Genomic DNA, 18020 nt, shown 5'->3' on the forward strand with positions numbered 1-18020 from the left:
AAAATTGGAACAATGATAGCTATGAACATTTATTTTTTATACCCCAACCTTTTTTTATCATTATTTTATGAACATTTATTTTTTATACCCCAACCTTTTTTTATCATTATTTTATAGCCAACTTTTCATTTACCACTACACTCTCGCGACTCCTTCATGCTTTCCATATGGTCTCTAATAAATTTTTGTGTTTTCTCTATTTTTTTTTGCGTTAACTGTAACTTTAGAAAAAACAGCTTATTATTATTCTTTTGACATGTCATTTTGAAACAAGCTTGTGTTGGGAAGAAAATAAAAAGAAATGAGATGAAAAGATATTACAAGAATTATACTTTTTAGAAAATTAATTCTTCTTCTTATTTTTCTTATTTTTAAAGGATTTCACTTAGATAGTGCTTTGGTTAAGAAATATTTAAAAGGAAATAAAATAAATGACAAAAACTATGCTTTTATAAAATGAGTTCTTTTTATTTTTGTAAATACCTATATGATTTTGTTTGGGAAGAAATTGATACAGGAGACGAGTGATGTCAAAATATTATGCCTAGACAGGTCTTTTGCCAAGATCTCTAACTTTGAGTATATATTTGAAATGTCAAATTAATGGTGTCTAAATAAGATAATTTCTATCATATTTAAAATGTATTCAAATTATTAAGGAGCCCAAGATAGTGCTGATTCGAATTGACATTTTTCAATGAGATCGCGTAATGTTAAAAATTTGTGGCCAGTACATGTAAATGATTCGCAAGACCATGAACTCTATCATGCACATACCGTGATTACTTGCACGTATAAACCATCACCGCCTACGTGTATAGGTCACAATTATGATCTCATGAAAACAACTCCCATATTGGGCTTGCTATAAAGATAATTTGAAGACCTTTTCCAATAAGATTGAAATCATTGTATTCATTTGACTTTTCAAAAGCAGGTTCAAAGTTAAATTATTGGCAAAATACTCATCTAAGTCTAACCTCTTGAAGAAATAAAAATAACTCATATTCTATTTTTTATTGACATATTGCATCTTTTTCTATCACTTTCTTCCAAAAACAGGCACACTTAATCCAATCTTTATAGAAATAAGAAGATTTCATTGTTTAAAACTAGAGTTTTTGTTGTTTCTTTCATTTCATTATATATATATATATATATATATAGGTAAAAGATCCAATCTAAGCATAATCTTTTTTCTAAAAGTATAACTTTTATAATAATTTTTGTCTTATTTTCTCTCATTTTTTTTCCAAACAAGCCAATTTCAAATAAACAAATTAGAAAGACAAAAAGGAGAACGTATTCATGAAGTGGAAAGAAAGCAAAAAAAAATTGTCAGAGAGTTGTCGGAATGCACGGAAGTACTTCGCCGGAATATAGTAGTAAATGAAAAATTGGCTGAAAAGCAGCGATAAAGAATAGGGTTGCTAAAGGGCAGGCCTCAGCCTAAATTTTACTTTGATCAGGCCGAGCTGTTGGGCCGGGCCTATTCAACATTTTAATTTTAATAGGCCTGAGCCTGGCCCATTGATAGCTCCAATAAAGAAGTTATAAGTATGGAAAAGGTCCGGGGCATTTTTGTTTGAGAATTTTGAAAAAGTTTTGAAAAATAGATCCAGGAATAAGCTCTCACCATACATTGGACTTATTTAGAGAAAATATCCTTCAAATAAATGTCAAATCCAATGAATAAAATCATGATCCATGCCCTATTGCAATACTTTAGAAGTGTCTGAGCAAACAGCTCCCCATAGGTTGGATAGAGGTAGAGCTGGAAGAATAAATATTATGGCAGATACATCTCCCCCAAGATGTGGCAGGTAATGTATTGGTCGTCAGGTCCACACATAGTCCTTGTTGGACAACTTAACGTTTTAAAAAATAGCACGGAGAGAATTACTGAGACACAGACTATCCATACCAGCCCCTATACATGGGTCACCTGATATGCAGGTCACCCCGTCATGTGTGCTACGGAGAGATAGATCTACCGTATTTCAGTTCTTCACACTCCACCTTATCATTTTACATCCACCTTGAGTCACTGGAGATATCTTGGTGGCTAGCTTTGTAGAATTTGATTGGTCCAAAAGGAGCTAAAAACTTTAAAATATGCTTTCCATGCTTCATTTCTAACCACAGCAGGTGGTCCAATCAAATCACGGATGTTAGGTTAGTAAGGATATCCATCAGAGGACCTTGCCCTGACAATCTCAACACCTGAGGTGCTATATTGGATGATTAGGATCTTTCTTCCATCAGAAATCAAATTGGGAACTGAGTAAACTCTGTTAGCCCACTGTGAATGTATGTGATTTGTACATGCTGTCCGTTTTCCAGCTCATTATAAGGGTTGAGCCTAAAATTTAAGCATATACAAAGCTTTTTAAGGCCAAAGTGATATTTATTTGTTATCTAAACATAGATGAAGGGAAAACACAAATATCAGCTTGATATAAAACTTAGGTGCCCTCAGAATTTTCAACAACAGACATTCAATATGCACTGTTTTCTGTGGTGTGGTCTACTTGAGCTTTTATTATGCTTCATTTCTAGGACCAAGCCCTAAAATTATGTAGTAAAATGGATGGACGGAGTGGATGAATATTTCATGGTGGACCCCACAGAGTTTACTCAGTACGCAATCCGCTTCCCTTCCATCAACAGCGATACTCGGGACATGTCCATCCACGGTAGGCGCATCGGGTCAATGTACTGGATCACCCCACCGTAGGTCCCGAACGTGGTTAGTGCCATAAAAAGAGGATGCCACTGGGACCCGACCGTCTAGGAGGAGAGCTCCGCAGCGCACGTGCCCACGTGGCAAAGACTCAGCGATTCACCAGGCTAGCCTGCACGAAGAACAAGCGTTGGTCAGGAAATCAGGCCAGTACACACATCAGGGAGGCCATGCGTATACTTCCAATACAGGCCGTCGATCATTCCAACCGTCTACCCAACCCAATGAAAACGCGGGCACAAAATCGCTGGTCTCCCTACCAATGTATGCATGATAATGCATCACATCTCAACACGTACACTGCTTCAACACGTGTGCCAGGAATCTCTCCAATCGATCTCCCGTAGGCGAGAGTACTCCTGCCCTTTTCTCGAGCCCAAAGTGACCGTAATCGGAGGCAGAGGGCGTATTTACGCTCCGTGCGTAATCTAGAACCGGCCCGTATTCCCTGCAATTGAAACCAGGGCCTCTCTCTCTCTCTCGCCCCTCCATTGGAAGAATGATGCAGGCGTACAGAAGGTGCGCAGCGCACCAGTCTCTGTTGAAACCCTCACATGTTCTCACCTCTCTCAATTCCATTCATCCTCTCTCTGGTAATATAATCTCGCGCTCTCTCTCTCTCTCTCTATATATATATATCTGTCTTTTCTAGGGTTATAGAAATTGTCTACATTTATCCCGTTCATGTGATTATCTTATCTTTGTTCGTTTGTTTGTTTTTTTTTTTTTTTTTTTTCCCGATCGCAATCCTTTTGATTACTGGTTTTGGTTGCAGAAAATGGAATCGATCATCCACGGCTAGGATCGACTCTCGCCACAAAGGGCGTGGGGCATCTTGTTCGGAAAGGCACTGGCGGAAGGTCATCCGTTAGGTACGGCAGTCTTACTGCATTTCAGTGCCCTATTTACAACTGCGGCACAAAGATTTATAATTAACCAATTGCATGGAATTTCAGAGAAAATGATGTTGAAATACCCTCTGCATCTAGAAAGGTTTGCTAAATCCACACACTTGTGTGGGGCCCTGCTCATTCACAGTCAAGTAAACACAGCAATTTTACAAGTGTGGCGGGATCCACCTCTACACGTTGTGGCGAGGCAATGTACCCTTAAGAAGACCACAGATGTGCTTATGAAGGTGAACTTTTTTAAGTTGATGTAGAAGCACTCACGACGAAGGACTGCGAAGATAAAACCCAAGTGGTTGAGGTGCTCCTTCATGGATTTACGATAAACAAGAATGTTGTAAAAGCAAACAATGACAAACTTACCAATAAAAGGGTGAAACAACTGGGTCACGATGAACATGAAACTGCTATGTGCGTTTGTGAGACCGAATGGCATAACCGGCCACTCGTAGAGACCGTCTTTCGACTTAAATGTCGTCTTCCATTTGTCACTAAGTTAGATGTGGATATGGTAATATTCACTGCGAATATCAATCTCGGAGAAGACGCTAGTACGCGGTATCAAGTTCAGCATATCATCAAGCTGAGGAATGAGGACGCGGTACTTTACTATGATTTTACTAATAGCTCGATTGTCTACACACATACGTGAACTCTCAGGCATTTCTTCAGGTAGATCATCAAGGACTAAATCTTGGAAGTCATGGAGCATGAATTTGACTTTAGGAATCGGCTTATCCTAATCAGTAATAGGCTTCTGCACCTGTTTTGTGACTAGAGCGAACATTACGCCTTTCTCATTGCTCTTTTCTTCAAACTTCCACATGGTGAGAAAATGAGAGTTAGGGAGAGCAACTGATGTCGACGAGGGGGCATAGATAAAGGAGGTGAAATAGGCTGCAATGGGCGAAGGTGGATCCGATGACTTCACCACAGGGAAGTGATGCAGGACCGATGTATGGCGCTAGGTCACTAGCCCTAGGTAGTATTAGGTTTTCCCTATTAAAATAGACTTATTCATGTGCTATTTGGATGTCCCGACATCCATTAGATCATTATTTCTCGTATTTATTGTTCATGCAGGACGTTACTTGCTACCTTACTCTAAACAAAACACATAATACCCTTCATAAATAGTTCAAAAAACATAAATCAAGTTGAAAAATAAACCCTAAGACAATCCCAAGCCTATGTATCATCCATCTGGCCGCACAAGTGGCCATGGTCACGATCCGATGGTGATGATGGTCGTAATCGCAATCCGATGGTCAGAATGAGATGACGATGGAAATCAACGGTCTAATGTGGGGAACCAAAGGGATATAAGGAGGAAGAGAATATGGGCCATACGACCATCCCTATGAGTTCACACATGCGGCCTTATGGTCACACGTGTGGGCTAGATGGGTTTGGGTTTTGGGGTTCCAATGTTTGATTTGTGGAAAAAGGTGTAAAAGAGATGTCCCTACATCCATTAGATCCTTGTTTATCATATTTATTGTTTATGTAGGACATTGCTTGTTAATTTAGGCTTGAACTCTTCAATTAATGCAAGGGCATTTTCACACCAGGCTCGAGTGGGGCGGCCTGTGTGAAGTGGCGGCAGACTCGGGGTTGGCGGCCCATGTGAGGTGGGACCCATGTGAAGTGGAGACCACAAGGGAAGTTCAGCCTAGGGCCTAACTTAGGCTATGAGATAAAGGGATTGATTCGCCATGCTCTATTAGTTCGAGCTTTTAGAGCAAGTCGTTAGTTGTGCTGCGTCAGAAGTTGTATCAAAATGGAAAGTCTTGTGTTCGAGACTCTTCACTGGGGGTGATTAATGCAGGGTCACTTTCACATCGTGCTCGAGTGAGGTGGCTTGTGTGAAGCGAGTGCATACTCGGGATGGGTGGCTCGTGTGAGGCGGGACCCATATGAAGTGGGGCCCATGAGGGGGGGTTTTGGCCGAGGGCTTGACCCGGGCTATGCGATAAAGGGATTGATTTGCCACGCTCTATCAGTTTGAGCTTTTAGATCAAGTGGTTAAATGTCTTGTGTCAAAAGTAAGTGCTCGATCATGATGTACACTTTATAAGCTATTTTTGGAAGACACTATGGCACATGATGGGGACAAATCTTCAATTCTCATTTGCCTATCATTCTTAGACAGACGGTCAGACTGAGGTTGTCAATATGAGTCTTGGAAATCTACTAAGATGCCTTGTGGGAGATCACGTCAGAACTTGGGATACCATTTTGCTTATAGCTAAACTAGCATATAATAGTTCCACTAATAAGTCTATAGGCATGAGTCCATTTGAGGTAACAGTCCGATGCTCCTCTGGAAGATGTCATGAAGATCTAGGCCCATTAGCGTGCCCCATGTATGGGTTGTCCATCCACAAGGACACCGGTTCTCTCCTCCTCACGTACACTGGATGTCCTCATTAGGAAGTATGCATGTTAGCCTCATCATCGCTTTGTACCTTTCAATCAAAGAGCCAAGGTCGACCAAGAAGGATGTCGGTGACATTCATCGAAATTATGTTATACCAAATGTCGTCTTCATAGATGCCGATTTTAATAGACACTAGACACCTTTGGATCACGAGGATGGCAGTGTCATCGACCCGCACAATCTTATATAATTTTAGATGCCTTTCAATTGGTAATTTGAGCTTATCTATTATTTTTTGTGAGACAATGTTTATTACACTGCTGCTATCGATGATCATGTTATATGACCTACTTGACACTTCACTCGCGTACGAAAAACATCAGTTCGACTCCACTCTCCAGTCTTCATCTTCCTCATCTGTGGTGATATGAAGGTGGCTTATAATAAGAGTGGGACCTTCAACCTTAGCCTTGACCGCGGTTTCAACCAGGGGTCCTCTGCCTGTAATGCGTGCTCTACGTAGGACTGTTCCATCTTTATGTGCTCATCATAATACTCATGGTCGTCCGGGTAGTAGAGCTTCTCTTCATTACCATAGTAATGGTGGAGGTTCCTGGCTTCCAAACGCTCAGTCTGCATCTTTTGGCGCGGTTGAAAAAGGTAGGGAGGTGGTTGGTAGCCTTGTAAAGGAACCTAATTAAGATGTGGATCTAGATCTTTCCTCACAAAAGTTTCTCTAGTTGGAAGCGAAAGTGTCAGAGTATGTTGCTACAATTTGTTGTTCAACTCATCGAGCCTTCCAGTGAACATCGTTGATCGACTTGAAATCATACATGACCATCCCATGCTGGATCTCTTGGTGTAATCCTTCTTGATAATGGTTGGCTGTTACACGGTCTATCTCTGCAAGTTTACAACGAATAGAAAGTTCATTGAACTTCTCAGTGTAGTCATCTGCTGATAAAGTTCCTTGTTTGAATGCGAGAAGTTTATGGAGGAGGTTATTTATGTAGTCTTAAGGAAAATACTTACTTTTTAGCTTTTCTCTTATGTCAACCCACCTAGTGATAACATGACGACCCATGATGAGATTATTGTCATCAATGCTTTGCCATGAGATTCTTGTTGGGCCCTTCAGCTTGACCTTGACAAAGGCTGCTTGCTAGATATTGTCCTTGTTATACCATGCAAAATAATTTTTAAGTGTTGTAATCTAATATGCAAAATCCTTTGCATCAAGGTGATCCGTGAAGTCTGGAACTTCAACTCGTACTTTCTTGATGATATCATTTTTCTTGGGCTTCTTCATCGATGCATTATGGGCTCTATCTGCAAAGAGCTGCTGCATGAAGTCATAAACAAACTCCTGAGGACCCATACCATTTTAATTCACTAAAGGTTTAGGTTGGAGCCCTGGTTGTGGAATTGAGTTACCATCAGGATCTCCAATGGGATCGGCTTGCTCTCCATGCTGTTCTCCACGTCACTGGTCAATAGCGGCTTCCAGGCTGCCTTGTGAATAGCTCAGTGATGTTATTGTCTTGCTGTTGATTGGTAAGCCTTCCTTGATAGATGTGATTGCTATGGGTAGACATCATATTAAGGTGTGACGTTGGCAAAGTAGTGGACATCATTAGAAGATTGTTAATGGGTTGAGATTCTAGGCATTAATGGGGTTGAAACAAGGTTGGATTTGGACTATTAATGGTTTGGATTTTGGACTTTTGATGGGCTAGGATAGGGACTGGATTTGGACTGAAATATGGCTGGTTTTTTAGGCTTTTAATAGGCTGGAATAGGGCTGATTTTTGTGGCTTTTCATGGGCTGCAATAGGGGCTGGATTTGGATTGGAATAAGGTTGATTTTTTGGGCTTTTAATGGGCTGGAATAGGGCTGAATTTTTGGGGCTTTTAATGAGCTGTAATAGGGGCTGGATTATGACTGGAATAGGACTAAATTTTGTGACTCTTAATGGGCTGAAACAGGGCTGGATTTTTGGGGCTTTTATTAGGCTGTAATAAGAACTGAATTTGGACTGGAATAGGGGTTGGATTTTGGAGGGGAGATGGCTACCAGAATTTCGTCCGTTTCCATTGTGAATTGAACATTTGGGCTTTGTAGAAGAAAAGAAAAAAAAAGTGAATAGTGGGTAGGTGGGATAGATGTAATGAAGAGAATAAAGGAAAAGATGCAAAATTTTATGATTAAAGATCCTGGAAACATAATATTGAGATTGTTGTTGATCTAGGACTTCAATCCATCCGTTGGAACATGGCTCTAATACCAAATTGGCGCAACTAGCTGAAGGGAAGGATTCGCCCAAGTGTGGGCATCTTTAATCTAAAGCACGAGAACCACAAACAAAGTAGAAAGAAGAAAGTCCAGAAATTTTATTCAATTAAAAGATGCCTTAAGTCACTCATGTAAGACCCTTAAATAGGCTCCTTAGGCATACAAAGAATGTAGGTTCATAATGTCATTGACAACCAATGACTTATTACAAAAAAGGATAAGTAATAAAAAGATGCTTAAGGGATAAGAATGAATTTAAGAAGATTTGGCTGATTGATTATTGCCTAGCTAGCTACCTAAATACGAGGGTTGGACCTCCTTATTGATGAGCCAGTTGTGGGGCCTGACCCATGGATCTTGGGCCTAGTTCAGCCTACATCAATCCCACACGGAGGTCAGTTAGGATTTGGATAAGATGATCCATGGGGGGAATAAGGTGATTAGACAGGTAAAGGTTGGTTGCTACCCTGGCTTTTGGTAAGCTCAATTCTTGTGTTTTCAAAAGGTGAGTCTGGGGCCTGGGCCATCAGGAATCCGTAGTATCTTGAGATATGAGAAAGGCGACATGTTGATGTTCTTCTTCAATTCTTGTGGGGAGATGGGTCTGAGCTTGACTAATCTTTTGGGGCTTGGATCTGTTTGGTAAGCTTTTCTCCCTTGGGGAAGCTATAGTTGAGGACCTCGAGGTTATGGCTTGAATTGCTTTCCACTGGGTTATGGGGTTTTTGCTGTTGTCAACCTTGGAGGCTCGTTGTTTTCTGCATTCAGGAAATGAAATATCTCATGTCCTTGAGGGGTGCTTCGTGTGTTCTTCATTGTTGAATGGTGCTTCGAGGGGTGCTTCATGTGTTCTTCATTGTTGAATGGTGCTAATGAGGATTTGTTGTCATTTAGAGAGAGAGAGAGAGAGAGAGAGAGAGAGAGGGCTTGTTCTCATCGAGTATACTAAATGCTGCCAACCCTACACACCATCAGATGGTACTCGTTTTGCATCCCTTGATGGATCTGGATACCTCTCAGTTGGACTATGGCCCAAAAGTTACACCATTTGGGATACTTATTTTTCTTTTATTATGGATCATAGCTTATAAGGTTAGCACCATTTGATAAATGGTGCTCAATGTATAGTGGATCTGGCCTCAAAGATTTTGGGGGTTGTTTGATTTTTCGTAAATACTCGTAAATAGGTGTAAAAGCATAATAATGATTTTAAATAGGTGTTTGGAAGAGAGGGGAATAGGTGAGTAATTTCAACTTGAAAACCGCCCTCGCATGTAATGAAATTGGTATATTTGAGTATTGAGTAAAATTTGTGGGTCCCACTGTGATGTATGTATCTTATCCACTCTGTCTATCCATTTCACCAGCTCATTTTAGGGCATGCTTCCGAAAATGAAGCAGATTCTAAGCTCAAGTGGACCACACCACACGAAACAGTTGTCCTAATGACGTCCACCGTTGAAAACTAAAACCTTCATAGGGCCTACAGTGATGTTTATTTGTCATCCAACCTGTTCATAAGGTCATACAGACCTGGATGAAGGTAAAACATAAATATCAGCTTGATCCAAAACTTCTCTGGCCCCCAAGAAGTTTTCAACGTGGGTGTTCAATTCCCACTGTTTCCTGTGGTGTGGTCCACTTGATCTTTGAATCTGCTTCATTTTTTGTCTCATGCCCTAAACTGAGCTGGCGGAATGGATGGACGGCGTGGATAGGGCACATACATGACGGTGGGCCCCACTGTTTTTGTGCACTCCATCGTCATAATGTTTTCCCTTGGTTTTAGAGTCGGAATATTTTTAAAGATGGTAGCTGTCAACATCTAATTCGGGGCGGCTACCAGAGTTACCTAAGTAAATAATAATTATCTATTTACAAGGACTTACAAAGGAAATTCAAAAACCAAACACGCTCTTGAGAGAATTAGCTAGGATTTTCTTCCCTTCTTGGTTTTCTTATCTGATTCAGAGCTTTTTAACTTTTTTTTTTATCAACCTAATTAAGAGCTAGTATATCCCTTTTGGCAGTGGAATTGTTGCAACTGTGTTTGGAGCTACTGGGTTTCTAGGTCGATATGTGGTGCAACAGCTTGGTAAGTTGTATTCCCCTTTTTAATTTTGTTTGTTTGGATTTTTTTTACCCTGGTAATTTCTGAAGGATTTTGAGTTGGGCGGCTGTATTTCTTCTTTGAGCACTAAGTATACCTGTTTGCATTGGCTTTATTGCCAGCCTGAAAGTAAACAACATTCTTGGAACCTTTATTCTTTTCAATAATAAGTTTTATTGAAGAAATGAAAGAAATATGTGATGCAAGAAAACATATGATGAAGGAGATACAAAAGGGGAATTCAGCTTCCAATGAAAATGTTAATATATTACCATCATCATCGCAAGAACATCCACTTCTTTGTTTGCATCCGAAACAACATGACTTGTTTTAATAACTACGAGCCACAAACCCTGATCTCTTCTTAAGAATGTCCCTAGACTATCATTGTAATGCCCCATGGTGTTCATATTCTCTCTTATCTATCCAGCTAAAATGGGATCTCAAGTCCTGGTTCCTTTTCGAGGTTCTGAGGATTCTCATCGACATCTCAAATTGATGGGTGATTTGGGTCAGGTATTGCATTTGCTGTTTCAGAAACAACACATTGACTTCAATACTGTACTTTTCAATAGTACTTTTTCTTGTATGGTATTGATGTTCTCATGACTAGATGTAGTTGGGTTATGCTTATTTCTCATCCTTTGATTCATGTTATTATGTGTGGCTGAACTTTCAATGGTGTATATCTAATGCTTCAGATTGTACCAATGAAATACAACCCAAGAGATGAAAATTCAATTAAGGCGGTAATGGCAAAGGCTAATGTTGTTCTTAATCTCATTGGTTTGTATTCTTTACCTTGAATCTGCTATTTTCTATCGGGGGATTTGAGGAATATCATGTTGATTAGTCTTTTTTTTTTTGCTCCCAGGAAGGGAGCATGAAACAAGAAACTACAGTTTTGAGGAAGTGAACCATGCTATGGCTGAACAGCTTGCAACGGTGGGTTCCTACTAAGGTCTTCATTTGATGTTTGTCATTCATTTTCTGCTCTAATGGATGCTGGTAGTACTGGTTTTCTCGAAGTTTCTGCAAGCATCGCCCTTAGCTATATCAGGATGCTATATCAGAATCTGTATTAGGGGTTTCTGAGAATTGATTTTCTGACATAAAATGCTGCTCTGGGACATGTTCATTGGGTGGAAATGCATTATATGGGCATCTGATTAGCTTCCTAGTGTTTGACTAGTGTCTAAGTTTTAATTCTTTCTTTTCCTACAAAGGAAAAAGAATGAGCCAACATTGGAATAGAGCAGGTCCCCAGATTATGGTATCCCTGATCAAGTGGAAGCAATTTTCTTCTCTGTCAGTGTCAAAGGAAGGCCTAGAATTTTGCCAACCTATTTTACTGATGAACAGTCTTGCCATTATGTTGTTAGTTTAGGAAAGAAGGCATGGTATTACTTCCATCAATTTGAATCGGGGCTAGTACTCAGTTGTGCAAAGGAAAAGGGAATTCATTTGTTGGAGCTGGGAAGCGGTGATATTTAATGTTCAGGAAATGGAATGCCTAAGAGTTGTCTATTTAAAAATAACCATCCAACTTCCAGGAGATTTTACCTTTTAAGGCTTGCCTTTGCTCTGACCTCTAGCACCCATTTTCCTTGTGGTTTCCACTTAAAAATAATCATCCATCTGGTGCTTTTGTTTTCATCAGAAATCACATATCACTTCTATGATCCTCCATAACTACCATGATTGAATCTACTACTATTCTTCAGAACTCGGAATTATTTTATGGACCTTTTTGGTAACTTATGCAGATTGCTAAAGAACATGGTGGGATCATGAGATTTATACAAGTTTCTTGTTTAGGGGCATCCCTGTCCTCACCATCCAGGATGTTAAGAGCTAAAGCGGCTGCAGAAGAAGCCATTTTGAGAGAATTACCTGAGGTGAGTCTTTTCTTCTATGTATTTCTTCTATCATGTGCCATTAATGTCAACTTTGATTATAAAATAACAGTGTAAGAGGAAACAAAGTTTCAGACATGCATTTTATTTTTGATAAAGTTTCCTTCTATTTGAACTGGGGATAGAAAAAAATTGCATCATATTTTTGGTAGGTAAGCTGGGCCCGAACCCAAGACATCAATGTTGGAGCAAAGGCAGCCTACTGTTGAGCTACAGAGGCTTCAACAACAAAAATCTAATCATTGAGTGTAATATGGAGGCAGTTCTGAAATTGGAAGAGTCTTGAGCTAATAAAGTTATAAACAGTTGAATACAAAAAAAAAAAAGGGCATGCGCAATTTCATGACAAGAAATGCAACCTAGCATTTTAGTTCATGTTTGATGTTTCCATATGTTTAAAGCAATGTTTTAAAACTGGACTGGGCCCTGACCTGCTTCGGTGAGCAGTTCAGTCTAACCATCAGACCAACTGGATTGACCGAGGCCCAGGAAATCTACTTGACTCACAATCTAAAATTTGGAAATAGTACTGAACATTCAAAATGCCTCTGGTGAAGTCGATAAAATCTTTATCATTTATGGGAAGGTCAAAGCCTCAAGCTACCATTACATCAACAAGCTCCGTGTGTGTGTGTGTGTGTGTGTGTGTGTGTGTGTGTGCGCATGTGCGCACATGCGTGCATGTAGTTTACCAACTATTGACCTAGGTTTAAGTGAACTGGTCCATTTTTTTGTGGCCAGTTCCAGTCCAGACCAATGGGGTCTGTTACATGTTCAAGAAAGTGTGAAGCATTGTGAGAATTCTGTAGGATCAAGCAAACGTAAACTGGCAAGTGAGAAATCTAGCTAGCGAACCTTCTTGATGAGATTGTCTTCCATATTGGATGTAAGTTTTGGGCGTTGTTGCAAGCGATGGAATCACTGCCGTATGGGTGGGAAGTGGGAACTAAGCCAGGCCAGCCCAGTCCAGCTCAAGTCCATCGTGCTTTTGGGTACGATTGGGCTGAGCCTTGAAGCCCATGGGCTGGACCAGGCCTCAGTTTTAGGTCCAATAAATTTTTGGGCTGTACTGGGTTCGCATATGCTTAAAGGTCTGACAGATAGGCCGGGGTCGTTGCAATCATGTCCCAGCTTCACATCTCTTTCACAGCTTGCTACAACGTGCTACAGTTAGAAATCTAAGTTTGGAGTCTAGTTCTCAGTTACAAATGTTTCTTTATTCAGTTATTCCGATACCCCCCTTACCCCCCCCCCCCCCCCCAGGAATATATATATATATATATATATATAGAAAATCCGATACCCCAAGAATCCGATAATTACCGATCCACTTTCAAGCCCAATATCTCCTCAAATATCAATTGTTTTTAATATGCCCAGGAAGCAAGGACCATGATTCAAAAAGTACCTAAGATAAATAATGTCTTGTTTACCACAATTTGGGAGACAAAAGGATGTCAAAGGTAGGATGGTGATGTGAAATGGACTCTTTAACTTCTTTTCCAAATTATTCTGGCCTTACAGGGTACCATTGACAAGTATCATTCAGCAATTTCCTGTTTAAGTAAATATTCGTTTAGAAAAAAAAGTGTCCAAATATAAGAATTGCTAGAATAAAAAATTTACATGCTATCAGTCATTCAAAACAATTAAACCTTGTAATATGAAAGGAAATGAGAAGGGTTTTTAAAGCAATTTGAAGCGCATTTAAGTAATTTAGGATGAAGATCAATTTACTTATGATGCTTAGTCAACATTCACAAAAAGTATCTGATGAAGTATGAGTTCCATAGGCCCTATTTAGCAGAATGACGAATATTCCTTGCTTACTATCAGACAATCACCTGTTCAGAAACCTCGTGTCGGGCTGATAGTTCTTATTTACCATCTTATGGAAGACCCTTTCTGCTCTGTTTATCCTTATCTCCTTCTAGGGGTATTTTAGTGATGGGTCACTGACCTCTCTCCATCAGAAGAGACCTATTTTTTTACAGCCACTTCTCCTACCATCACCCCCCACAACTTGCACACACTTCCTGTGTATCCACTTGCTAGCTTGACCAGTATATATAACATCCCCACCTTCAAGGGGACATCAGCAATGTTCCCAAAGCTTTAAGTTGATATTTTGGACAGTATATCATCATTCCAGACCATCCATCCATTCCATAACGCTAGGGGCAGGCCATGATGTGAAAATCATGCTGATCAGATGACGTATCGCCTTCAGTGTTGGCAATTTTTATATAACCATCTGTATTTTAGAAGCCTTTAATTGGATGGTTAGCAGCATCCAAGGTGCTTCTTTCAGATTATAATTGATCCTGCCATGGCCTATTCCAAGAACTCGGGGTAAAAGAGGAAGCTTGATGTCTGGGGGGAAGCTGCTTATAGAACTTCTGCCAATCTCTATTTAAAAGCCAATTGCAAAATTGCTTGGAGAAAAGCTAAGATGTTGTGCATAATAATAGTAGTATAGTAGCAATAGTAATAGTAATAGCAAGCACATCTACAGTATATATCTCTTTCTTGCCTTTGTTTTTCTCATATCCTGCTGCTACTGTGTCACTAGAGTGATCAATTGATCAATCAAAATATACTGTATTTGCAGGCCACCATCATGAAGCCCGCTGTCCTGATTGGTACGGAAGATCGGATTCTAAATAGATGGGCACAATTTGTGAAAAAGTGGACCTTCCTTCCACTCATGGGCGATGGGTCTACAAAGTATGTCTTGAGTTACTGGTAGATACTCTGTTGAATTCAACTCCTTATAGAAAGCTTGAGGCATTAACTAATTGATGGGCATGCAGATGCACGTGTCCAGTAGAAACATGTGGAGATAATTTCCATTAACATTTTATTACTTGCAGAATCCAGCCAGTCTATGTTGTCGATGTTGCTGCTGCAATTGTCGCGGCCTTGAAGGATGATGGCACCAGTATGGGAAAGGTTTATGAACTTGGTGGGCCGGAGGTTTTTACCATGCATCAACTGGTAAATCTCCTATCATGTACTTCTTATTTGTAGCAGTAGGCAAGAGTTCGTCTTTACTGAATGCCAGCATTCTGCAGGCAGAACTGATGTATGAAACCATCCGCGAGTGGCCCCGTTATGTGAAAGTTCCTTTCCCCATTGCGCAGGTATGCATCTTCCATAGTATAATTTATTTAGTTCTGTCTTTTTTCTAAGTTCTGCAAATATAGGCAAATTATGGGGAGCATGTTGTCCTGAAGTGTGCTTGTTATTGAAGATATTTTTTAGTATCTTTTGGAATATTTAGTAGTGTTAGTGCACCAAGAAAGTTGTTAGAGATGTCGATGCTGATACCGCAGTTGCACTGAAATGATTTATTGTTGATAATCCAACTATTACCCAATTCGCAAAATTTTACTTTCTCAGCTAAACCCTATGCACATGATGCGATATTTTGTCATAAGGCAGCATCTGCATGTACCTCCAAATTGATTTTTGGCTGAATCCACCAGTGGGGGTACTTCATTTTGAACTGACTGAACATTCGGGGCACAGAAATGAAACACAATGTGTTTGGGTTATCGCTGCGTTTCTTCTTCCTGCCTCAAGATAATATGCTATGAACAAAGAAGATGCTGTTTTAGTGGAATGGCATTCCACCTACCCTGATTCTCGAGGTAATTCCAAAAGTTTCATGAAATATGTGGTATATTACCAGCCAATCAGGGGTTTGGTTGGCAGATTTGTGTGGTCCCGCTGTTCAACTTGTTTGAGTTTAGGTTTTTAATGGCCAATTGACGTTCAGCTGTGGATAAGGGTGCATTTGGTTGCACCAAATATCGTGAAATTTCATAAAATTTGGTGCAACCAAATGCACCCTGCAAAAACCAAAAATAAGAATTAAGATAGAATCGTCTGTGTGTGTGTGTGTGTGTGTGTGTGTGAAACATGGATGGGTGCATGAATTTTGTTAGCCATTTCTTGCAATGACCATTTATTTTTTCATGTTTTAGATGCTACATTGTTGTAAATATTCTAATTTTCGTTGATAGTGTTATAATTTCTATGTTAGCATTTTAATGCCAGCCGATTTGACCCTATGACCTTTAGGCACCCATACATACCCACTAACCGATGCAATAATGATCGTGCAGGCTATTGCATCCCCTCGAGAATTCTTGTTAAACAAGGTCCCATTTCCTCTACCAACACCTGATATTTTCAATCTGGATCAGATCAACTCTCTCACTGTGGACACAGTTGTGTCCAAAAATGGTTAGTGCCATCACAAAAATTTCATTGTCTCTCTTATTTATTTCCACCACCACCTTTATCACCACCTCCAGTTCTAGCTTATCTGACATTACCATACTTTTGCTGTAATGACAGCTCTAACTTTTGAAGATCTCGGGATAGTTCCCCATAAGCTGAAGGGCTATCCTATTGAGTATCTGATATCATATCGGAAGGGCGGGCCTTCATTTGGTTCTACAATCAGCGAAAGAGTAACCGGAACAGAATTCTAGTCTGTAGTTTGCGGATATCTTTTCAACTCATATGTTTGGGGTTCATGCTGTGTTCCCACCACAGACTTCGTTCAAGCAAAGATATGATGTGCCCTTTGGATATTTTGAGCTGAGGCCCTCTTCTTTTTCAATTTTCTACAATAATTAAATGAATATTGAAACTGTTAATACATTTTTCTGTTTATTTCTTGTTGTATTAGAGAACCCTTCTGCAGGACGGAAGAGCTGTTTTTGCTCTTGTAATCTCTCCTATTTTTTGTTTTGTTTTTTGTTTTCTCAAAGGACATGGAATTTTTAGGCTTTTGGATGGCCCATTTTCTATGGAAAAATAAAGATGTCAAATGGGGCTGATCTTGAACAATGATAAAGAACAGCTCCTTTGGTTGTGTCTTTCTATTGTTTTGTTTTTGGAAGACGCAGGGTGTCCTCACCTCTTTTTTTGAAGTGAGACTAATCCCTGCGGATACACGCAATCACCCACAACCACGTGTATCGGGTAAGGCCAAGGAAGGGAATTGAACCCTCACCTATAGGGAGCAAACCTATGGTGAAGGCCCAAACCTCGTTGGGTCTTTCTATTGTTGGAAGAGGAATCTCCTCACGTGGGGATTTTATAGCTGAAGTCCCTTCATTACTTTCCAGGGGTACGCTTATATATATATATATATGAGGAATTACACCATACTCTGTCCATTTGCATGCACCTAGCCACTTTACATGCATGTGCCCCAATCCAACCCGTTCAAATCATTGTCCCCTTTGTGGATGCGGTAGGACCGAAAAGGTACATTTGTTGACAGGCCAAACCATCCGTTTTCTTGCTGGTTTGAACTGTTGACCATCTTTTTTGTTTTTGTTTTTTCTAGGCATCCATTTGATCCCTAGTGAAAATGGCTAGGACCCGTCTGATCATCAGTGGATTCTTGGGTTAGGCTTCATCCACAAATAATTATCCTGTGATGTTTGTTGTCTAAGACTCGAGTTCCTGTTGGATTGGCTTCACTTGTTGGATTTCCAATTTTCTATCCTGTTTATACTATTTTTAACACTGGAGTTTCTAAACCCTTAATCTATTTATTATAGAGCCTTTTCAGCTTGTTACGACGTACTGTTTTTATGCCAATGTGCCACTTATCTGGGACAACCGCTTCATACAAAATGTGGCCAT

At 40.0% G+C, this 18020-nt stretch overlaps 1 protein-coding gene across 1 annotated transcript; it reads left to right on the top strand.

Moving 5' to 3' along the window:
• The first annotated feature begins 3033 nt into the window (after positions 1-3033).
• On the top strand, positions 3034-17242 carry LOC131240679 (NADH dehydrogenase [ubiquinone] 1 alpha subcomplex subunit 9, mitochondrial). The gene is made up of 12 exons (XM_058239068.1): positions 3034-3336; positions 3519-3615; positions 10355-10419; positions 10865-10950; positions 11136-11220; positions 11309-11379; positions 12201-12332; positions 14962-15077; positions 15224-15347; positions 15425-15493; positions 16481-16601; positions 16716-17242. The coding sequence occupies exons 1-12, from the start codon at positions 3243-3245 to the stop codon at positions 16850-16852; spliced, it is 1197 nt and encodes a 398-aa protein (XP_058095051.1). The 5' UTR covers positions 3034-3242; the 3' UTR covers positions 16853-17242.
• The last annotated feature ends 778 nt before the right edge of the window (positions 17243-18020 follow it).

The sequence above is a fragment of the Magnolia sinica genome, chromosome 3, assembly GCF_029962835.1.
Source record: "Magnolia sinica isolate HGM2019 chromosome 3, MsV1, whole genome shotgun sequence".
NCBI lineage: Eukaryota > Viridiplantae > Streptophyta > Magnoliopsida > Magnoliales > Magnoliaceae > Magnolia > Magnolia sinica.

Bases quoted from the DNA above. Each gene is read 5' to 3' on its own strand.
- LOC131240679 (XM_058239068.1), top strand. From the start codon at position 3,243: ATGATGCAGGCGTACAGAAGGTGCGCAGCGCACCAGTCTCTGTTGAAA. The intron at 3,337-3,518 runs GTAATATAATCT...TTTTGGTTGCAG, and splicing joins TTCCATTCATCCTCTCTCTG to AAAATGGAATCGATCATCCA. The intron at 3,616-10,354 runs GTACGGCAGTCT...CCCTTTTGGCAG, and splicing joins GGCGGAAGGTCATCCGTTAG to TGGAATTGTTGCAACTGTGT.